The 20,483-nt window shown below is 40.3% G+C and overlaps 1 protein-coding gene across 2 annotated transcripts in view; it reads right to left on the bottom strand.

The window, feature by feature from the left end:
* Positions 1–20,483, bottom strand: part of b4galnt4a (beta-1,4-N-acetyl-galactosaminyl transferase 4a) — a 503,111-nt gene that overhangs the window by 168,643 nt on the left and 313,985 nt on the right. For both annotated transcript variants that reach the window (XM_062036152.1, XM_062036153.1), the window contains exon 3: positions 2,371–2,469. In XM_062036152.1, the coding sequence (XP_061892136.1) occupies positions 2,371–2,469 (99 nt within the window). The remainder of the gene's footprint in view (positions 1–2,370; positions 2,470–20,483) is intronic.

Below are 20,483 nucleotides of genomic sequence, written 5' to 3'. Positions count from 1 at the left end.
GTCACAACACTGACTATTATATACAAATTCCAAAACAATATGCCATTCGGGGGCTGTGAGCAACAAACAATCTGATTGCCGATTTAGGCCGCAGCTATGACTTATTATAGTAATCGAAAATCCTATCGATTACTTTGTTTGATTAATCGTGTAATCGGATAAAACACACTTCACCGCCTCAATGCGTATTTTGCGGAAAATAGTTAAAAACAACAACAATGTTTCTGCTTGCCATAACCTTAATTCTTTTTTTCTAATAAATGCACATAATCAAAATTGAAATTAAACTTTCAGCGTGAGTGCATTAACAAAAAATAAATAAAATAAAATCTCTACGCTGAATATATACTGGAGGGTGTTACATTCGAGTACATACGAGTTTTCCATAAAGGTGAAAAGACCACGAGCTAATGCAACAAAATGTCGTTCTTATCTGCAGTGTAAAATTCAAATTTGAATGACAATAAAGGAAGTCTAAGTCTAAGACACTGTAGTCACCGTTGTGAATAGAAAAAATTATAAATATTGTTTCAATAATGATTAAAAAAATACAACTTGCCATATTGAGTGTGTGGGTATACCCAAAGAAATGTCCAAACGGGTATGATAATACCAACAATACCAATTACATTGGTATTACATCTGATCCTTATGTAGAGTCATGTGCGGTCCTATTATCCCTGGAATCAGTGCAGATTAGGGTTGTACGGTATATCGGTATTAGTATAGTACCGCAGTACTAATGAATCATTTTACCCATTTACCGCCTCTGAAACGTACCGGTCCCGCAGCCCCCCCGCGCCTGCGTCGTCGTCATGTCGTGTCATTGCTGGTTTACGAGCAGACGAGCATGTTTGGCGGCACACAATCACGGAGTACTTACAAGCAGACACAGTGTGTAGACAGAAAAGGGAGAATGGACGCATTTTGGCTTAAAAACTAACGATAAAGGTGAAGTTATAACACTGAAATGCCCTCAGGAAGAGGTACTTTAAGACATGGCTAGCTAGCTAGCGGCTAACGTCCATCCGCCGTCTGCAGTGTTTTAGCGACTTCTAAATCTCTAATCCTGGTCTCCATTGCGACAAATAAAGTACGTTTCTTACAAGTATCATCCCTGCAGGACGAGGAATAGCTAAACATGCTTCACTACACACCGTAGCTCACCGGCATCAAAATGTAAACAAACGCCATTGGTGGATCTACACCTAACATCCACTGTAATGATAACAAGTACAGGCACGTATCTAGTCGATACTACTATGATTATGTCTATATTTTTTGGCATCACAACATCTTCTTTCTTTTTAAAAAAATGTATATTATGTTTATAAACTTTATAAATATGTCCCTGGAGGACTTTTAGTATGACCAATGTATGATCCTGTAATGACTTGGTATCGGATTGATACCCAAATTTGTGGTATTATCCAAAACTAATGTAAAGTATTAAACAACAGAAGAATAAGTGATTATTACATTTTAACAGAAGTGTAGACAGAACATGTTAAAAGAGAAAGTAAGCAGATATTAACAGTAAATGAACAAATAGATTAATAATACATTTTCTACCACTTGTCCTTCATAATGTTGACAAAATAATAGAATGATAAATGATACAATATGTTACAGCAGACTAATGAGGAGCATTTCTTTGTTTACTTACTACTAAAAGACAAGTTGTCTTGTATGTTCACTATTTTATTTAAGGACTTAACTGCAATAAGAAACATATGTTTAATGTACCCTACGATTTTTTGTTAAAATAAAGCCAATAATGCAATTTTTTTGTGGTCCCCTTTATTTAGAAAAGTACCAAAAAGTATTGAAATAATTTTAGTACCGGTACCAAAATATTGGTATCGTTACGACCCTAGTGCAGATGATGACTAATACGTCACATTAGCCAAGACACACACACGTGATTAACGTACACTGCAGAGGTTACAAATCTTCCCTTATCTCAAATACACAGTTTCAAGGGTTTGACCTGAGCTAGGAAAAGAAAGGAATCACATAATCATGGAGTTATTCGGCCCTTAAATGTTACGTTTTCATAAATGATGTATAATCCTTCGGGTGATTAAATTCAAAAAGTCACATTTATTTTCCTTCAATAGTTTTAATGGGAACAATTGTTCTCATAGCAGGAAGAAAAGATATGTGTCTTCCTAATTATATTTGACAAAAGGAAACGGTAAGATTCTTCATAGATAACGTTGACTACTTATGAAATTGTAATGTTGGTACGAGTCATGCAAAGTTGTGGTTGATGAGTCACACAGAAGACGACCGGACCTCAGAGCCTTTGTGCATGAAGAAGAACCAGGGCTCAGTAAAAAGATCCAAAAATAGAAAACAAGTAATTACCTCTGGTTTCCATGGCGATGTCTTATGGTGCTCAGTAAGAAACTTGCTGATGTGGGCGTGGTCTCTGCTGTTGGGCACTCCTGCGAGTGGCTCGTCATCCTTAAAGAAGGAAAGGAAATGCAACAGACTTATTTTCTTGAACTATAAGATCATTCACGCTAAAGAGACACTTATGCGAGGAAAACTTGATTTGTATAATCCTGCCATCTCCGCACACATCCATCCACGCACCGTGACGCAAAATCCATCCATCATCATGAATACTCTCAATAATAGAGATGAAGTGCCGTCATTAGCTCAAACCGCAGGCTTGTCTACTTGATGGGAGTGCGAGGAGCTTAAACTGTCCATTATGCTCAGCTGAGGACAGCACACACTTACACTCATGCTGAGGGTTATTCCCCTTGTTAAAACCCCCGTGGAACCCTCTTCAACACGCCTTCTCTTTCCAGCCCATGGCTTTGGAAAGTTTAAAAATTTTCGCTCAAAACAGTCGAATTGCTCTTAATCTGTAAATCTTTTTAGGATGGTCTTGTCTTTCAATCATCCATCCATCCATGTTCTACCGCTTGTCCCTTTTGGGGTCGCGGGGGGTGCTGGAGCCTATCTCAGCTGCATTCAATTATTGTTATATAATATTATATACATACAGCATATACATTTTTTAAATTGGATTTTGTCTTGGACTCAGATATAGGCGAACAATAGGAATATTCTCAAGACGAGACAAGACCAAAACTAGTGGTAGGAGCCCTTCATCTATGAAATGCATGATCTGTTAGAATAATGGAATAATAGCAATTGGATTCGATAATGATTTCAGTATTGTGACACAGATCAGCAAGATCTTGACCAGTGGTGTCCAAAGTTGCTCTACCGAGGGCTGCATGCTGAAAAATCAAAGTATACGGGAGGCACTTTGATTAAAGATGCCTAAACCTATTCAAAATACAAAGTGTAATTCGTAAATAAAAACAGAATACATTGATTTGCAAATCCTTTTCAATTTATATTCAATTGAATAGACTGCAAAGACAAGATAATTAATGTTCGAACTGAGAAACTTGTTTTTTTTTTGCAAATAATCATTAACTTAGAATTTAATGGCAGCAACACATTGCAAACAAGTTGGCACAGGGGCATTTTTACCACTGTGTTACATGGTCTTTCCTTTTAACAACACTCAGTAAACGTTTGGGAACTGAGGAGACACATTTTTGAAGCTTTTCAGGTGGAATTCTTTCCCATTCTTGCTTGATGTACAGCTTAAGTTGTTCAACAGTCCGGGGGTCTCCGTTGTGGTATTTTAGGCTTCATAATGCGCCACACATTTTCAACGGGAGACAGGTCTGGACTACAGGCAGGCCAGTCTAGTAGCCGCACCCTTTTACTATGAAGCCACACTGCTGTAACACGTGGCTTGGCATTGTCTTGCTGAAATAAGACAATGTTGCTTGGATGTTGCTTTTTTGAAACATGTTGCAGGCATCAAATTCCAAATGAGCTAATATTTGCAAAAAATAACAACGTTTTGTAGTTCAACGTTAAATATCTTGTCTTTGCAGTCTATTCAATTGAATATAGGTTGAAAAGGATTTGCAAATAATCGTATTCTGTTTTTATTTACAATTTACACAACTTCACTGGATTTGAGTTTTGTACATCAGTATATGCTTATCTTAGCTTGTGTGTTGTTGATGAGAAAGTAAATCATTGTGTTATATATATAATATGCGTCAATAATAATTAATTAACGTAATTTTCAGATCATGTCGAGATCCGGAAAAAAAAAAAGCTGCACAGGCCGCACTTTGAAAACCCCTTGTCACCATTTGGCTCGGCGCTAATATTTCTTGATCCCAGAATGCAGAAGGAGGGGAAGCAGCCTGAAGGTAAGAGTCATGTAATACTCACAAATGGCATCACATAGTGCAGCAAGGAAGTGCAATAACAAGCACAAGCAAACGAACAACATGAACGGTTGTCATGCAACACAAACAATTCGTAACATTAGCATACAACTAACAATAAATCAAAAACAGTAAAACGTTAACCTGAAACGTAAGCAAACAATGATTCTCCACTCAAGACAGAGTGACTCTTATTAGCGATCAGAAGCAAGTGAGCCTCCTGATCACTAATCAGAGGCAGGTCAGTTTGATCAGCGCTCCTAGCAACCAGAAATAACAATGAAGGGAGAGCTAGAACAGAAATAGACCCTCAAACACAGGCAAAAAACAACAAAGGCAAAACCAGACATGAAATGTAGGGACCGGTCATGACACCCCTGATCTAGACCAACGAGACGCTCACCATACATTTGTCATCTTTAACCAGAACAGTTTTTGCTGTAAATGTGGCAAATTCACCAGCACAGTGGCCTTGTGGTTAGAGTGTCTACCCTGAGATTGGGAGGTTGTGAGTTCAAACCCCGGCCGAGTCATACCAAAGACTATAAAAATGGGACCCATTACCTCCCTGCTTGGCACTCAGCATCATGGGTTGGAATTGGGGGTTAAATCACCAAATGATTCCCGAGTGTGGCCACCGCTGCTGCTTACTGCTCCCCCCCACCTCCCAGGAGGTGAACATGGGGATGGGTCAAATGCAGAGGACAAATCGTTGGGACTTTAACTTAACTTTAAATTCAAATTTGACAAAGCCCGAAAGACCACCTGCGTGTGTCGCCAAAGTATCCACAGCATGTACAAACCCCGTTTCCATATGAGTTGGGAAATTGTGTTAGATGTAAATATAAACGGAATACAATGATTTGCAAATCCTTTTCAACCCATATTCAGTTGAATATGCTACAAAGACAAGATATTTGGTGTTCAAACTCATCAACTTTATTTTTTTTTGCAAATAATAATTAACTTAGAATTTCATGGCTGCAACACGTGCCAAAGTAGTTGGGAAAGGGCATGTTCACCACTGTGTTACATGGCCTTTCCTTTTAACAACACTCAGTAAACGTTTGGGAACTGAGAGACACATTTTTTAAGGATCTCAGGTGAAATTCTTTCCCATTCTTGCTTGATGTACAGCTTAAGTTGTTCAACAGTCCGGGGGTCTCCGTTGTGGTATTTTAGGCTTCATGATGCGCCACACATTTTCAATGGGAGACAGGTCTGGACTACAGGCAGGCCAGTCTAGTCCCCGCACTCTTTTACTATGAAGCCACGTTGATGTAACACGTGGCTTGGCATTGTCTTGCTGAAATAAGCAGGGGCGTCTATGGTAACGTTGCTTGGATGGCAACATATGTTGCTCCAAAACCTGTATGTACCTTTCAGCATTAAAGGCGCCTTCACAGATGTGTAAGTTACCCATGTCTTGGGCACTAATACACCCCCATACCATCACAGATGCTGGCTTTTCAACTTTGCGCCTATAACAATCCGGATGGTTCTTTTCCTCTTTGGTCCGGAGGACACGACGTCCACAGTTTCAAAAAACAATTTGAAATGTGGACTCGTCAGACCACAGAACACTTTTCCACTTTGTATCAGTCCATCTTAGATGAGCTCAGGCCCAGCGAAGCCGACAGCGTTTCTGGGTGTTGTTGATAAACGGTTTTCGCCTTGCATAAGAGAGTTTTAATTTGCACTTACAGATGTAGCGACCAACTGTAATTACTGACAGTGGGTTTCTGAAGTGTTCCTGAGCCCATGTGGTGATATCCTTTACACACTGATGTCGCTTGTTGATGCAGTACAGCCTGAGGGATTGAAGGTCACGGGCTTAGCTGCTTACGTGCAGTAATTTCTCCAGATTCTCTGAACCCTTTGATGATATTACAGACCGTAGATGGTGAAATCCCTAAATTCCTTGCAATAGCTGGTTGAGAAAGGTTTTTCTTAAACTGTTCAACAATTTGCTCACGCGTTTGTTGACAAAGTGGTGACCCTCGCCCCATCCTTGTTTGTGAATGACTGAGCATTTCATGGAATTTACTTTTATACCCAATCATGGCACCCACCTGTTCCCAATTTGCCTGTTCACCTGTGGGATGTTCCAAATAAGTGTTTGATGAGCATTCCTCAACTTGATCAGTATTTATTGCCACCTTTCCCAACTTCTTTGTCACGTGTTGCTGGCATCAAATTCTAAAGTTAATGATTATTTGCAAAAAAAAAAAAGTTTATCAGTTTGAACATCAAATATGTTGTCTTGTAGCATATTCAACTGAATATGGGTTGGAAATGATTTGCAAATCATTGTATTCCGTTTATATTTACATCTAACACTATTTCCCAACTCATATGGAAACAGGGTTTGTAGAAATGTGCGTACGTCAGCCATGAATTTGGCGTGAGTTCCACGTTCAGTTCACATCTCAACTTTGCTGTGAAAAGGGCGTACGTCAGGTATTCGTGCGTGTGCATGCTCTATACACGAGGCCCCAGGACAGACCAGTGGGGAGCAAAACATTACCAGCAATGAGGATAAAAGCCTGCTGTGTTCCTATGGTAGCACCAGGGGAGCAGGACTGTACAACACGGGGCAAAACAGCCTCTCCATTTAACAGAGATGTTAGAAATGCATACCTCCCACGTGACTCATTTGCGACCTCTTCATCACCCATGAATCTTTGTTGATAAGCACGGCGGTATTTGCACAATATATTTTTTGAAGAGCAAAAGAAGTGATGCGACAGCTGTCAGATGCTGTGTCTTTGATTACATTTTTAACTTCCAAGGGAGTCAGATGATCGGCGAGAGAAGGTAAAGCTAAAAAAAAATGTGACAACAGGCTTCCCTCCTGTCTCCTACCCCCATCTAAGGAGTCTGATATGTCCCGCTAACACACACAAATACACACCACATGTGGTAGAACGTAGAACCACGAGTGAAAGGTATTTTTCTCTGGCATGTATTTTCCGTAAAGTAAAATTCCAAACATGTTGGTAATATCAAAATTATAAACTCTGTGACATAATAAATGCGGCTGCTCAACTTCGGACAAGAACAAGAAAGTTTGATCATACACTATATTGCCAAAAGTATTTGGCCACCCATCCAAATGATCAGAATCAGGTGTCCTAATCACTTGGCCCGGCCACAGGTGTATAAAATCAAGCACTTAAGCATGGAAACTGTTTCTACAAACATTTGTGAAAGAATGGGCCGCTCTCAGGAGCTCATAGTGCAAATACTTTCTGCACAGTCAGTTGCTACAGAGCTCCAAACTTCATGTGACCTTCCAATTAGCCCACATAAAGTACGCAGAGAGCTTCATGGAATGGGTTTCCATGGCCGAGCAGCTGCATCTAAGGCATACATCACCAAGTCCAATGCAAAGCGTTGGATGCAGTGGTGAAAAACACGTCGCCACTGGACTCTAGAGCAGTGGAGACGCGTTCTCTGGAGTGGTGAATCACGCTTTTCCATCTGGCAATCTGATGGACGAGTCTGGGTTTGGAGGTTGCCAGGAGAACGCTACATTTCGGAATGCATTGTGCCTAGTGTGAAATTTGGTGGAGCAGGAATTATGGTGTGGGGTTGTTCTTCAGAAGTTGGGCTTGGCCCCTTAGTTCCAGTGAAAGGAACTTTGAATGCTCCATGATACCTAAACATTTTGGACAATTGCATGCTCCCAACCTTGTGGGAACAGTTTGGAGCGGGCCCCTTCCTCTTCCAACATGACTGTGCACCAGTGCAAAAAGCAAGGTCCATAAAGACATGGTGTGGATGAACTTGACTGGCCTGCACAGAATCCTGACCTGAACCCGATAGAACACCTTTGGGATGAATTAGAACGGAGATTCTACAACATTATATTCTCTCCTCCCTAAATGTTGCAATTTAGTTTGCCAAATATGTAAACAGTCTTTTGAATTAGTGATTAATAAAATAATTTGAGGTGGTTTATTGATATTCTCCACAATGAAGTCAATGTAAAACTAAACACAGTAAGGAAAGTACATCATATATACACATGAAGTGCACATACATGTACGGATCATGTTAAATTAATAATTTAGTTCGGAATAAACTGAAAAAAAGAATACAATTATACACATTGAAGGTTGGCTCTATTGCCACTAGCTCAATACTAAAGTACAATGGACAAGCTCCTTGACTGGCTAACCAAAATTAGCATGGCTGATCGCAGGGCACATATACACAAACTATCATTCACACTCACATTCATGTCTATGGACAATTTACAGTCTCCAATGATTCGTACACACATATTTTTGGAATGTGGGAGGTAACTGGAGTACCTGGAAAAAAAACACATACGCACGGGGACAACATGCACGTCCAAACGGAGATTCAAAGACGCACACGGCGTAAAGTTAGACGTTTTGTCCATAGTAATGTCAAAAGAATGAGGGTAGTTTATACAGGCTTGACATACCTTTCTCTTTAACTTTCTCACCTACTTTTGCTGAGCGTCAAGTCTGTTTAGATATGCAAGCGGCTGTAGCTTCCTGACAGGCTATTTAGTTTAGTTTTTTTTCTAAATAAATCATAGAAAAACATTGTTATGATATTTGAGATGTTTTTCAAACTTATTACGACCAATAGTACGTAAATAGTAAACTATATACAGTATGTCCATTCGTACGATATATTACCGAAACTTTTTTTCATGTAAAAAAAAACTTATATAAAGGTGTAAGGGCATTTATCTTGCAGTGGCGGTGCAAATTAAGATCATAAGATTAGCAATAAAATTAAAAAAAATAGCGTCTGACTTTGTGATTTCTTCTGGGAGCTACAGTACAATATATTATTTTAATTTGTTTTCACGTAAAAAAATATATTTTCAAGATGTGACGGAAATGAAAATGGTATGGCGGTGCGCCACATTCAGTTACAATAAGGGGAAACTGAACGATTGTGGCGCACCGCCATACCATTTTCATTTCCGCCACATCTTGAAAATATATTTTTTTACGTGAAAACAAATTAAAATAATACTTTGTATTGTAGCTCCCAGAAGAAATCACACAAAGTCAGACGCTATTTTTTAAAATTTTATTGCTAATCTTATGATCTTAATTTCAACAGGTTGTACTTTTCGTGCAAACACTTTCGTCTCCATGCTACTCCAGACACACGACAACACTTCTTCATTTTTTGGCAATACGCTTTTAGGCACGAACGGTGTGTTTGTGATCATGGGAAAAATTAACATCAAATCGAAACCATACAAACATAAAACATTAACACCATCAGGTCGTTACAGTATGAATGGATATATATATGTATGTAGCCTATAGTTTGCGCACTATTGACAAGTGATGCACCAAAAACTTGACCACTGAAAAAATACTTTGATCACCGAAAACAGCACTGCCTAAACAGGACGTAAACAAGACGCACGCCATTGTCTGGAGCGTGTTTGCATGTCTGCGTTGTGGACGTAACTTTAATATATCCCAGATATACCCGTGGGCTGCTATCCACAAAATGTGCAAATATTAAAAGGACCGTGGCAGCTTTTTAAGGGGCGAAAGTCCAACTGGAGCAGCAGCGTGAAGCAAGTGTGACGTCATTCTGGCTGCAGCTTGCGTCTATAAACAAGTGTACGTTCTATAATAACACCAGCAAAATTGTTGGATTTGTTGCTAGTTATTTTTAAAAAATAAAAACAAGTCATTTAAAGTTGCTAGATACATTAAAAATTCTTAAAGTACATAGTACAATAAGCAGCAAGAATTGAAAATATGGCAAGACAATATCAAATATATGTTATTGAATAACCGCAGGGCCACAACATTAGGTACACCTGCAGACTGCAGCACGGATTTCATATTTCATTCATTCACAACTCCTCCAACACGAACATTATTGTTTTTGCACTTTTTGGCTTCTTATTAAATAACTTTTTTAAATAGATTCAATCTTGCACGTGGAAAGTTTAAGTGTGGGCTTTAGTTGATATAACACTCCCGTCAGGGGGTGCATTAATCCAGCACAACAGCGGCACATGAACTTAATTTATAAGTAAAGGTAAGACCATAATAAGGTTTTTTTTTTATTAAATGTGCTTTTTGTGTGCTACAGTTTGTATGTTTACAGTTAAAGTTAAGTTAAAGTACCAATGATTGTCACACACACACTAGGTGTGGTGAAATGTGTCCTCTGCATTTGACCCATCCCCTTGTTCACCCTCTGGGAGGTGAGGGGAGCAGTGGGCAGCAGCGGCGCCGCTCCCGGGAATAATTTTTGGTTATTTAACCCCCAATTCCAACCCTTGATGCTGAGTGCCAAGCAGGGAAGAATACTGGTATGAGCTTTTAAACATAACCAGTTAACTGCTGCCAATCAAATGGTGAATAAGATACTCTTTAGGGTTCATATGTTTGTAAATCTGACTGTGATGAAGTCAGTGCCTCACCAGCCATGAACCTCACCGCACGCCACTGGTTAATACTAATTAATAACATATTTTGTTTTAAATGTATGTATACTTTTTGTGAGCCTCTTTAAAGAAATTCATATCTTCTTTGTAGATTATGCAAATTATTCAAATTATGTCATGATGACCATGCCCATAATCACGCTTCCACCACCACCACAGGTTATCTGGCAATCCGAGGGAAACCCTGATATTCAATATATACATATCTTATCAAGACTCTCATAATGGTCTGCATTTTATTGCGTGAAATTCTAATTACATATGGCCACTAACACTGGCAAAAATGTCTGTGACATTGGTGTGCCCGAAATAAACCAGGAAGCATGTGACAAACTACGAGGTCGACAGCTAATCAGCTTTCATTATCGGGCCAGCCAGAGGTTGAAGACTGTGTAACAGATGATATAGGATTATCCTTGATTTGGTGTATTTGTTTTCCCAAAATGCTCGCTCAGCTCAATCGACCCAGAGTCTGCTTATCAATGCAACTACAAGGCCTGAGTTTAAATCACCAAACCCCAGGTTGCACTATAGTCTGGGCTCCAACTTCCTCTATGCTGAGCATCGACTAAGCATGTTGGTGAACTGCTGTCATCACTTATAACAAGCTACAAGAATGTAACATTACTTCAGTGTCCAAATTAGAAGCAGACCTAATTTTTCCTGGCGCTTAGCCCAGAACCGCATCATCATGTTTTACTGGTAATTAAAACCGATGCTAAGGAGCCTGTAAAACTGTCTTATGTATTAAAGATTGCATAACGGCAAAACAGGGGGAAATAAATCACACTAATAAAAGCAACTGTTTATCAAATCTTTATAATGCTATCAACTTAATGATTTTCACTTACAAAGAATGACTCAAGATTTAAATCAATGTGAAGTGGTAACATTTAAGCGGGGGAGACTTTGATACTAGCAGTTAAACTGAGTTGCTTGAGTGTAAAATTGTCCACAACTGCCTGAATGGTGGATCAGTAAAACTTTGACTCAACCATCCATCATATTACTTAGCATTGGAGGTTATAGCTGCTCCTTTGCACGTGTGTCCTTGCTGGTCTAAAACCAAAGAGTGTCCTAGAATATCAATGAGCCTAATGAATCTTCCTTATTAAAACACAAACAAGCACAGGTCTGCAGGGAGGGGGAGCCAATGTGCTAGACAGGGGAAAGGGATGAAGTAGAGCAGAGATCTGGGGCGCCTCTCATAAATGGCTTCATCACCCACCCACTAGGATCACCCTTGAACACGAGTTAAGCTCCCCCAAGTCCACCCACCAGTAAGTCGATAAGTTTTCTAGAAATAATTACATGGACTATTTGTTTTATCTAGTAGTGCTGCTGAAGGCACAGATGTTTAGATAATTACTCACTAGTAACGGTTCAAAAACAGCCTATTACCTTATTACAGTGGAAGCGCTAAGGTTGAACACAGTAAGTTCCGAGACCTCTGATTTGTTTGCGTTTTGCAACCTGTTTTTTTCATAAATATTATACATCCCCGGGTGAAAACATTCTAAAGAATGTCACCATCATAAAACAGTAGAAGGAATTTTCAAGTAACACTTACATACTATACTTAAGTGATCATTTTCACAAACAATAAATCAGTCTTAATTGTAAGACAAAAAAACTATGCAAATATGAGTAAAACACTAACTTAACTGTCATAACAAGTGATAAACTGCAGAATTGAAGATACTGAATAAAAGTATACACTGTTGTAATTTTGGGGTTATTATCAGCAAAACAGCCAGGAGGCTAGCATTCTCTGCGTCAGAATGCCACACTCCATGTTGGAATTTATGCTCTCCAGTGATGGCAGCACTCATGCAGCCCCAGACTAAGACGCTACCACCACCATGCTTGACTGTAAGAAACATTGTTTTTCATATATAAAGCGCACCGGATTATAGGGCGCATTAAAGGAGTAATATTATTATTATTATTTCTTCTTGAAAACATTTCCTTGTGGTCTACATAACATGTAATGGTGGTTCTTTGGTCAAAATGTTGCATAGATGATGTTTTACAGATCATCTTCAAGCCGCTTTCTTACAGTCTCTTCAAGATGCGCCGTTTTGTGGGCGGTCTTATTTACGTGGCTCACCTTCGGCAGCGTCTTCTCCCCGTCATCTTTGTTGTAGCGGTGTAGCATGCAAGGACGGGAGTGGAAGAAGTGTCAAAAGATGGAGCTAACTGTTTTAATGACATTCAGACTTTACTTAAATCAATAACCGAGCAGCATCTCCTCATTCGGAAACAACGACAACGCCAGAAACGTGTCCCGTAAAAAAACATCCGACCGGAACTCTCTAAAGTTCCTTGGGTGAATAATGTAAACTCACTAGACTGGTATGTTTTAGCGTTTTCATGGCGAGTTTACTGACAGATATAAGTAAGAACTTTACACTACTTTATGTTAGAAATGGCAACAGCAAAGGTAGAATGTCACATAACAAGAAGATAGAGAAAAAGAAGAAGCTTATAGAGTAGATTACAATGATTTAAAAAAAAATAGATTTTGCCTTAAATTGTTCACTTTATGTAAAAAAAAAAGTTTCAATAATTAGCTATGTCCTTATGGGGCTTTTGTAAGAAAAATACCATCAGATTCCACAAATGAGACATGCATTTTTCTTTCTTCCCATGATTTCATTCAATGTATTTTTTTTACCGTTGTGTTTGACACTATTTATTCCCTGCTGATAGTTTAGTGTCTTCATCCTTTTATTTGATTTAGTTACTTGATTTCTCAGCTAACAGTACTTAATTTTTCGCCCAATACACCTGATTTTAAGACAGCCGATTTGGCATCATCTCTTTGTCTCATTAAAAGTGTTAGAGGTAAATCAATCCATAAGGTTGTTTAAGTTTTAGATGTGAACATTTTCATAGGTGCTTGTCTATTAACACATTTCCTCTGTTTCATCAATACTGTACACAACATTCCAAGTAACATTTTTAACAACCCCCCAAAACATATTCACTATCTAATCTATTATACAGTATATTGTTCGATAAACAATTATTTAGGAATTGTAGTCTTTCTCGTGAACACAACGTTATGGTGGTCCCTTAAACCTACTGGTGCAGATATTGTATTAGAACACAGTTCAGGGACTTTAGTAAATATATGTTCAATAAATGTAGAGCAGGGGTGTCCAAACTTTTTCCACTGAGGGCCGAACACGGAAAAATTAAAGCATGCGGGGGCCATTTTGATATTTTTCATTTTTAAAACCAAAACAAAATATATGGATTTTTTATTATTTTTTTACCTTTAGGGTTCCCGGGAACCATAAAGGGTCTAAGTCATTAAAATGTTAAAAACAAGTCAAATTAGTTTTTTATTTAACGCTTACAGTAAATATCTACAGTATATCAACCTCAGGTTGATATAAAGTAAAAAAAAAAAAAAAAAGGGTTTTATGCCTTTTTTGTCAATGACAACTTTGTTTTTTATAATAAAACTGAAATTTGCAGTATTTCCCCCACTGCCCAAAACATTCAGAAAGCAATGTTTGATGTGAAGTAATGACAGATCAATAATGCAGGACACCATTGATTTTAATTCATTATTATTTTTGAGCAATCACAGTGAAAAGATGATTAAAATCCCATTAAATATATTTGGGATCCAAAAGGTGCCCCACTCATAAAGTGATACATTTTTATATATTTTTTTTTAACTTCCAACACTTAAGTTACGAGATGAACTTCAGATATATCTGTCGATTTTACGTTTGAACTATTATTTTGTTTGTTTTCATGCTCTTTTGTCAAAGAAAACGATGTTTTTGTATGGCAACCGCACAATATATGCAATATTTTCCACATTAAACATTTTAAAGTGAAATGTTTGAAATAATTGGAACCTTGAATAGGTCAATAATTCACTATTAGTGTTAGATTGATTTTTTTTTTTTGAGCAATGGCAAAAAAAATTAAATAAAGATAGACTAAAGAAAAAAAAACAGCCTGCATGGCAGCTTTGTGTCAACATTGCAACTTTTTCTAGTTAGATTTCACCTCATTCCACTTTTTTTAATGTTTTTATTTTTATTTTTGCAATAGCATTTCCAGAATGTGTGGCGGGCCGGTAAACAATTAGCTGCGGGCCACAAATGGCCCCCGGGCCGCACTTTGGACACCCCTGATGTAGAGGAACTGTGACCTGCTTTATTAGTGAAGACTGGTAGGCAAGGACACAATTTGTGATACATTACATGCACTAATTAGTGATGACATTTTTTTATTCCTTGGACTGTTACTGGCAAGCCAGTCTATATTTATGTCACCAAGCAGATACATTTCACTGTTGATATCAGATACTCCGTCGTTCATCTCACACAGTTGCGTGAGATAACCAGCATAAGCATTAGGATGTAGCAACGAGCCAATCAGTATTGATTTCAGGTGGGGTAAGTGCACTTGAACCCACACAGCTTCTATATCAGTAAACTAGTGTTGTGCCGATACCAATATTTTAGTACCGGTACCGGTACCAAAATGTATTTCGATACCTTTAGGTACTTTAATAAATAAGGGGTACCACATAAACATTGCATTATTGGCTTTATTTTAACAAAAAACCTCACGGTACATTAAACATATGTTTCTTATTGCAATCGAAGAACAATTTTTGTCCTTAAATAAAATAGTGAACATACAAGACAACTTGTCTTTTAGTAGTAAGTAAGCAAACAAAGGCCACTAATTTGTCTGCTGACGTATGCAGTAACATATTGTGTCATTTCTCATTCTATTTTGTCAAAATTATATGTAACATGTTTATGTGTGCTATGGCAAATTAGTTTTTTTCCCTTGGACTCAGTCTGGACCCCCTCCCGATGATCCAGCCTTTGACTGATATTTTTCCCCCCTTTGCCAATATCACCTTTTTTCCCACCTTTTTCAAGGAGCGCCGTAAGTGGCTGATCCGTTGGCGGTCCCGTCTTGTCTCCCTGTAACGTATGTCTGCTCTTAGTGGGACTGTGCCGAAAATGTAATTTCAATTCTTGTGTGTCTTGTACATGTTAAAGAATGGACAATAATAAATCATCCTGAATCCTGATCCTGACTTGTCCATTTACTGTTAATATCTGCTTATTTTCTGTTCCAACATGTTCCATCTACACTTCATTTAAAATGTTATAATCACTTATTCTTCTGCTGTTTGATACTTTACATTCGTTTTGGATGATACCACAAATGTATGTATCGATCCGATACCAAGTAGTTACAGGATCATACATTGGTCATATTGAAAGTCCTCATGTGTCCAGGGACATATTTCCTGAGTTTATAAACCTAATTTTAAAAAAAGGAATAAAGATTTTGTGACGATAAAAAATGTCGATGTAATCATAGTGGTATCGACTAGATACGCTATTGTACTTGGTATCATTACAGTGGATGTCAGGTGTAGATCCACCCATGGCGTTTGTTTACATTCAGGGTGCTAGCTTGCCGTTAGCGGTTAGCTATCGTATCCTCCTACGGTGTGTAGTGAAACATGTTTAGCTATTCCTCGTCCTACAGGGATGATACTTGTAAGAAACTTACTTTATTTGTCGCCATGGAGACCAGGTTTAAAGATTTAGAAGTAGCTAAAACACTGCCGACTGCGAATGGACGTTCGCCGCTAGCGAGCTAGCCATGTCTTAAAGCACCTCTTCCCGAGGGCGTTTAAGTGTTATAACTTCACCTTTATTGTTAGTTTTTAAGCCAAAATGCGTCCGTTCTCCCTTTTCTGTCTACACACACTGTCTGCTTGTAAGTACTCCGTGATTGTGCACTGCCGAACATGCTCCTCTGCTCGCAAAACCAGTAATGTCAAGACGTGACGACGCGCCAGTACTTTTCAAACAGAGTATAGTACCGTTTTTGATTCATTAGTACCGTGATACTATACCGGTATACCGTACAACCCTACAGCAAACATGAGATCTGAACGTATTTTAGCAGGATGATGGCTTTGTACTAGTGTTGTAACGATACCAATATTTTGGTACTGGTACTAAAATTATTTTGATACTTTTCGGTACTTTTCTAAATAAAGGGGACCACAAAAAAATTGCATTATTGACTTTATTTTAACAAAAAATCTTCAGTACATTAAACATGTTTCTTATTGCAGTTAAGTCCTTAAACAAAATAGTGAACATACTAGACAACTTTTTTTTTAGTAGTAAGTAAACAAACAAAGGCTCCTAATTAGTCTGCTGACGTATGCAGTAACATATTGTGTCATTGATCATTCTATTATTTTGTTAAAATTGTTAAGGACAAGTGGTAGAAAATGAATTATTATTCTACTTGTTCATTTACTGTTAATATCTGCTTACTTTCTCTTTTAACATGTTCTATTTACACTTCTGTTAAAATGTAATAATCACTTATTCTTCTGTTGTTTGATACTTTACATGCGTTTTGGATGATACCACAAATTTGGGTATCAATCCGATATCAAGTAGTTACAGGATCATACATTGGTCATATTCAAAGTCCTCATGTGTCCAGGGACATATTTCCTGAGTTTATAAAAATAATATACATTTTAAAAAAAACGAAAGAAGATGTTGTGAATGTGATGCCAAAAAATATCGACATAATCATAGTAGTATCGACTAGATACGTGCCTGTACTTGATATCATTACAGTAGATGTTAGGTGTAGATCCACCAATGGCGTTTGTTTACATTTTGATGCCGGTGAGCTACGGTGTGGAGTGCATACTTGCCAACCCTCCCGTTTTTAGCGGGAGAATCCCGGTATTCAGCGCCTCTCCCGACAACCTCCCGGCAGAGATATTCTCCTGACAAACTCCCGGTATTCAGCCGGAGCTGGAGGCCACGCCCCCTCCAGCTCAATGCGGACCTGAGACTGAGTGGGGACAGCCTGTTCTCACGTCCGCTTTCCCACAATATAAACAGCTTGCCTGCCCAATGACGTCATAACATCTACGGCTTTTAGAGAGTAGAGTGCACAACTGTGCACACAACAAGGACACGAAGCAGAAAAACGAGGAAATTACAGACATGGCGACGCCGTCGAAGAGCAAGATGAAGAAATACGATTGCAAGTTCCAAAACGAATGGAAACAAGAATTTCAGTTAATCCAGGACAGTTCGAAGGGGAAGGGGTATGTTTAGCTATTCCTCTTCCTGCAGGGATGATACTTGTAAGAAACATACTTTATTTGTCGCCATGGAGACCAGGATTAGTGGTTTAGAAGTAGCTAAAACACTGCAGACGGCGGATGGACGTTAGCCGCTAGCTAGCTAGCTATGTCTTAAAGCACCTCTTCCTGAGGACGTTTCAGTATTATAACTTCACCTTTATCGTTAGTTTTTAAGCCAAAATACGTCCGTTCTCCGTTTTCTGTCTACACATTGTGTCTGCTTGTAAGTACTCCGTGATTGTGTGCTACCGAACATGCTCGTCTGCTCGTAAACCAGCAATGTCACGACGTGACTTCACCGCGGGCGTGGGGGGGTGCGGTTCCGGTCTGTTTCAGAGGCGGTATAGTACCGAAAATGATTCATTAGTATCACGGTACTATACTAATACCGGTATACCGTACAACCCTACTTTGTACAAAAAATGCTACTCCCCCAGTATACAAATACCTGTCCCTCCTAAACAAGGAGAAACCATTAAGCAAGAACTCAGAGTTCTGAATAGATGAGTCTAAATGTGTCTCGGACACAGCCAATATATATTTTTTTTCCCCAAGATGGCGGCGCGCACAGACGGAGCGGCTCACGGCTCTCCTTTTCAGTGCTCTTTCTTCCTTCTTTTCTTCTTGTTTTTTTTCCTTTTGTGCACCACCTGTACTGCAAACACCCGGTACACCCGCCAGTCACTCTTGGATATCGGGAACTCGCACCAGATATCTGTTTCGAGCGACTTTCACCACGAGCACAACATCCCAGATGACATAGCAAGAGCACCAGGCTCTCCGTGGTTTGTTGTCGGGTCTGGGAGACGGCGCAGACGGAGGAGGGAGAGGAAGCAGAAGCGTGGCCGCAGGTCCGGCGTCTTGCTCAGGCTTAGGAAACAACCCCACAAGCCACCTCTACCGAGCCTGTTCCTCTCCAATGCCAGATCCCTCGTACAGAAGATGGACGACCTGGAGTTACAACTCGCTGGAAACCGCTATGTTCGGGACTGTTGTGCTATGCTTATCACCGAAACCTGGCTTCACCCGGAAATACCCGATGCTAGCATGCAGTTAGCCGGCCGCACTCTGCTCCGCCGGGACAGAACTAAGGACTCCGGTAAGAGCAGAGGAGGGGGGCTCTGTATTTACGTGCATGAGAACTGGTGCAACAACGGGACAATCATTGAACAGCACTGTTGCCCGGACGTGGAGTACATGTCTGTTAGATGTCGGCCTTTTTTTCTCCCGAGAGAGCTGTCTGTTGTTATCATCACGGCTGTGTATATTCCACCGGACGCCAAAGTAAACACAGCGCTCTCTCTTCTGCTGAACACCGTCAACGAACAGCAGCGGGCCCACCCCGACGGTGTTCATATCATAGCAGGGGATTTTAATAAGGCCAATCTAAAGACTGTACTCCCTAAGTTCTACCAGCACGTGAAGTGTTCTACAAGGGGCAAGAACACCCTTGACCACGTGTATACCAACGTGAAGCACGCGTACAGAGCTACACCTCTCCCCCAGCTTGGACAGTCAGACCATCTTTCCCTCCTGCTCTCTCCTACCTACACCCCCATCAGACGCCAGGCCAGGCCCATCACAAAGACTGTTATGACCTGGCCTGACGATGTACTCCCCAAACTTCAGGACTGCTTTCAACACACGGATTGGGACCTCTTCCAACAACAGGAGCTGGAGACAGCCACAGGAACGGTGCTGGACTACATACAGTTCTGCATCGGGAATGTGACTGTGGAAAAAAACATCCAGGTTTACCCCAACAAGAAACCCTGGATGACCAGCCAAGTCCGCCCACTCCTCAGGGCCCGCGACGCAGCCTTCAGGTCAGGGGACAGGGCACTGTACAGTGCTGCTAGAGCCGACCTGAAGAGAGGGATTAAAAAAGCAAAGGCGGACCACAGGAGGTGCATAGAGTCCCATCTGTCCAGCAATAACTCACGGGAGGTGTGGCGGGGCATTCATGACATCACGAACTACAGAGGCTGCAATGTGACAACTGCGGATCAGAGTGCGACACTGGCAGAGGAGCTTAACTATTTCTTTGCCCGTTTCGATACCCCCCAGCGACACTCATCTGCTCCAGCCCTGCCCCCGCCCCCACCGGGCTCCGGCACCACTCCACTCACTGTACAGGAGCACAGTGTCAGACGAGTGCTCCTGGCTGTGAACCCCAGGAAGGCTGCCGGACCAGACGGAGTACCTGGAAAGGTGCTCAGGGCGTGCGCCCACCAGCTCGCTCCCCCCCTCACCAGGATCTTCAACCTCTCCCTGGCTCAGGCAGTCATCCCATCCTGCCTGAAGTCATCTACAATAATCCCGGTGCCGAAGAAGTCTCCCATCACCAGCCTGAATGATTACCGACCAGTGGCCCTCACTCCGGTAATCATGAAGTGCTTCGAGAGACTGGTTCTCCAGCACATCAAGGACCATATCCCTCCAGACTTTGACCCCCACCAGTTCGCATACCGGGCGAACAGATCCACAGAGGACGCCATTGCTGTTGCTCTCCACTCTGCTCTGAACCACCTGGAGCAGCAGCAGAGCT

The sequence above is a fragment of the Entelurus aequoreus genome, linkage group LG24 (genome assembly GCF_033978785.1).
Source record: "Entelurus aequoreus isolate RoL-2023_Sb linkage group LG24, RoL_Eaeq_v1.1, whole genome shotgun sequence".
NCBI classification, from domain to species: domain Eukaryota; kingdom Metazoa; phylum Chordata; class Actinopteri; order Syngnathiformes; family Syngnathidae; genus Entelurus; species Entelurus aequoreus.
The sequence above is the reverse complement of the archived record's forward strand: the minus strand, read 5'-3'. Positions and strand labels throughout refer to the sequence as shown.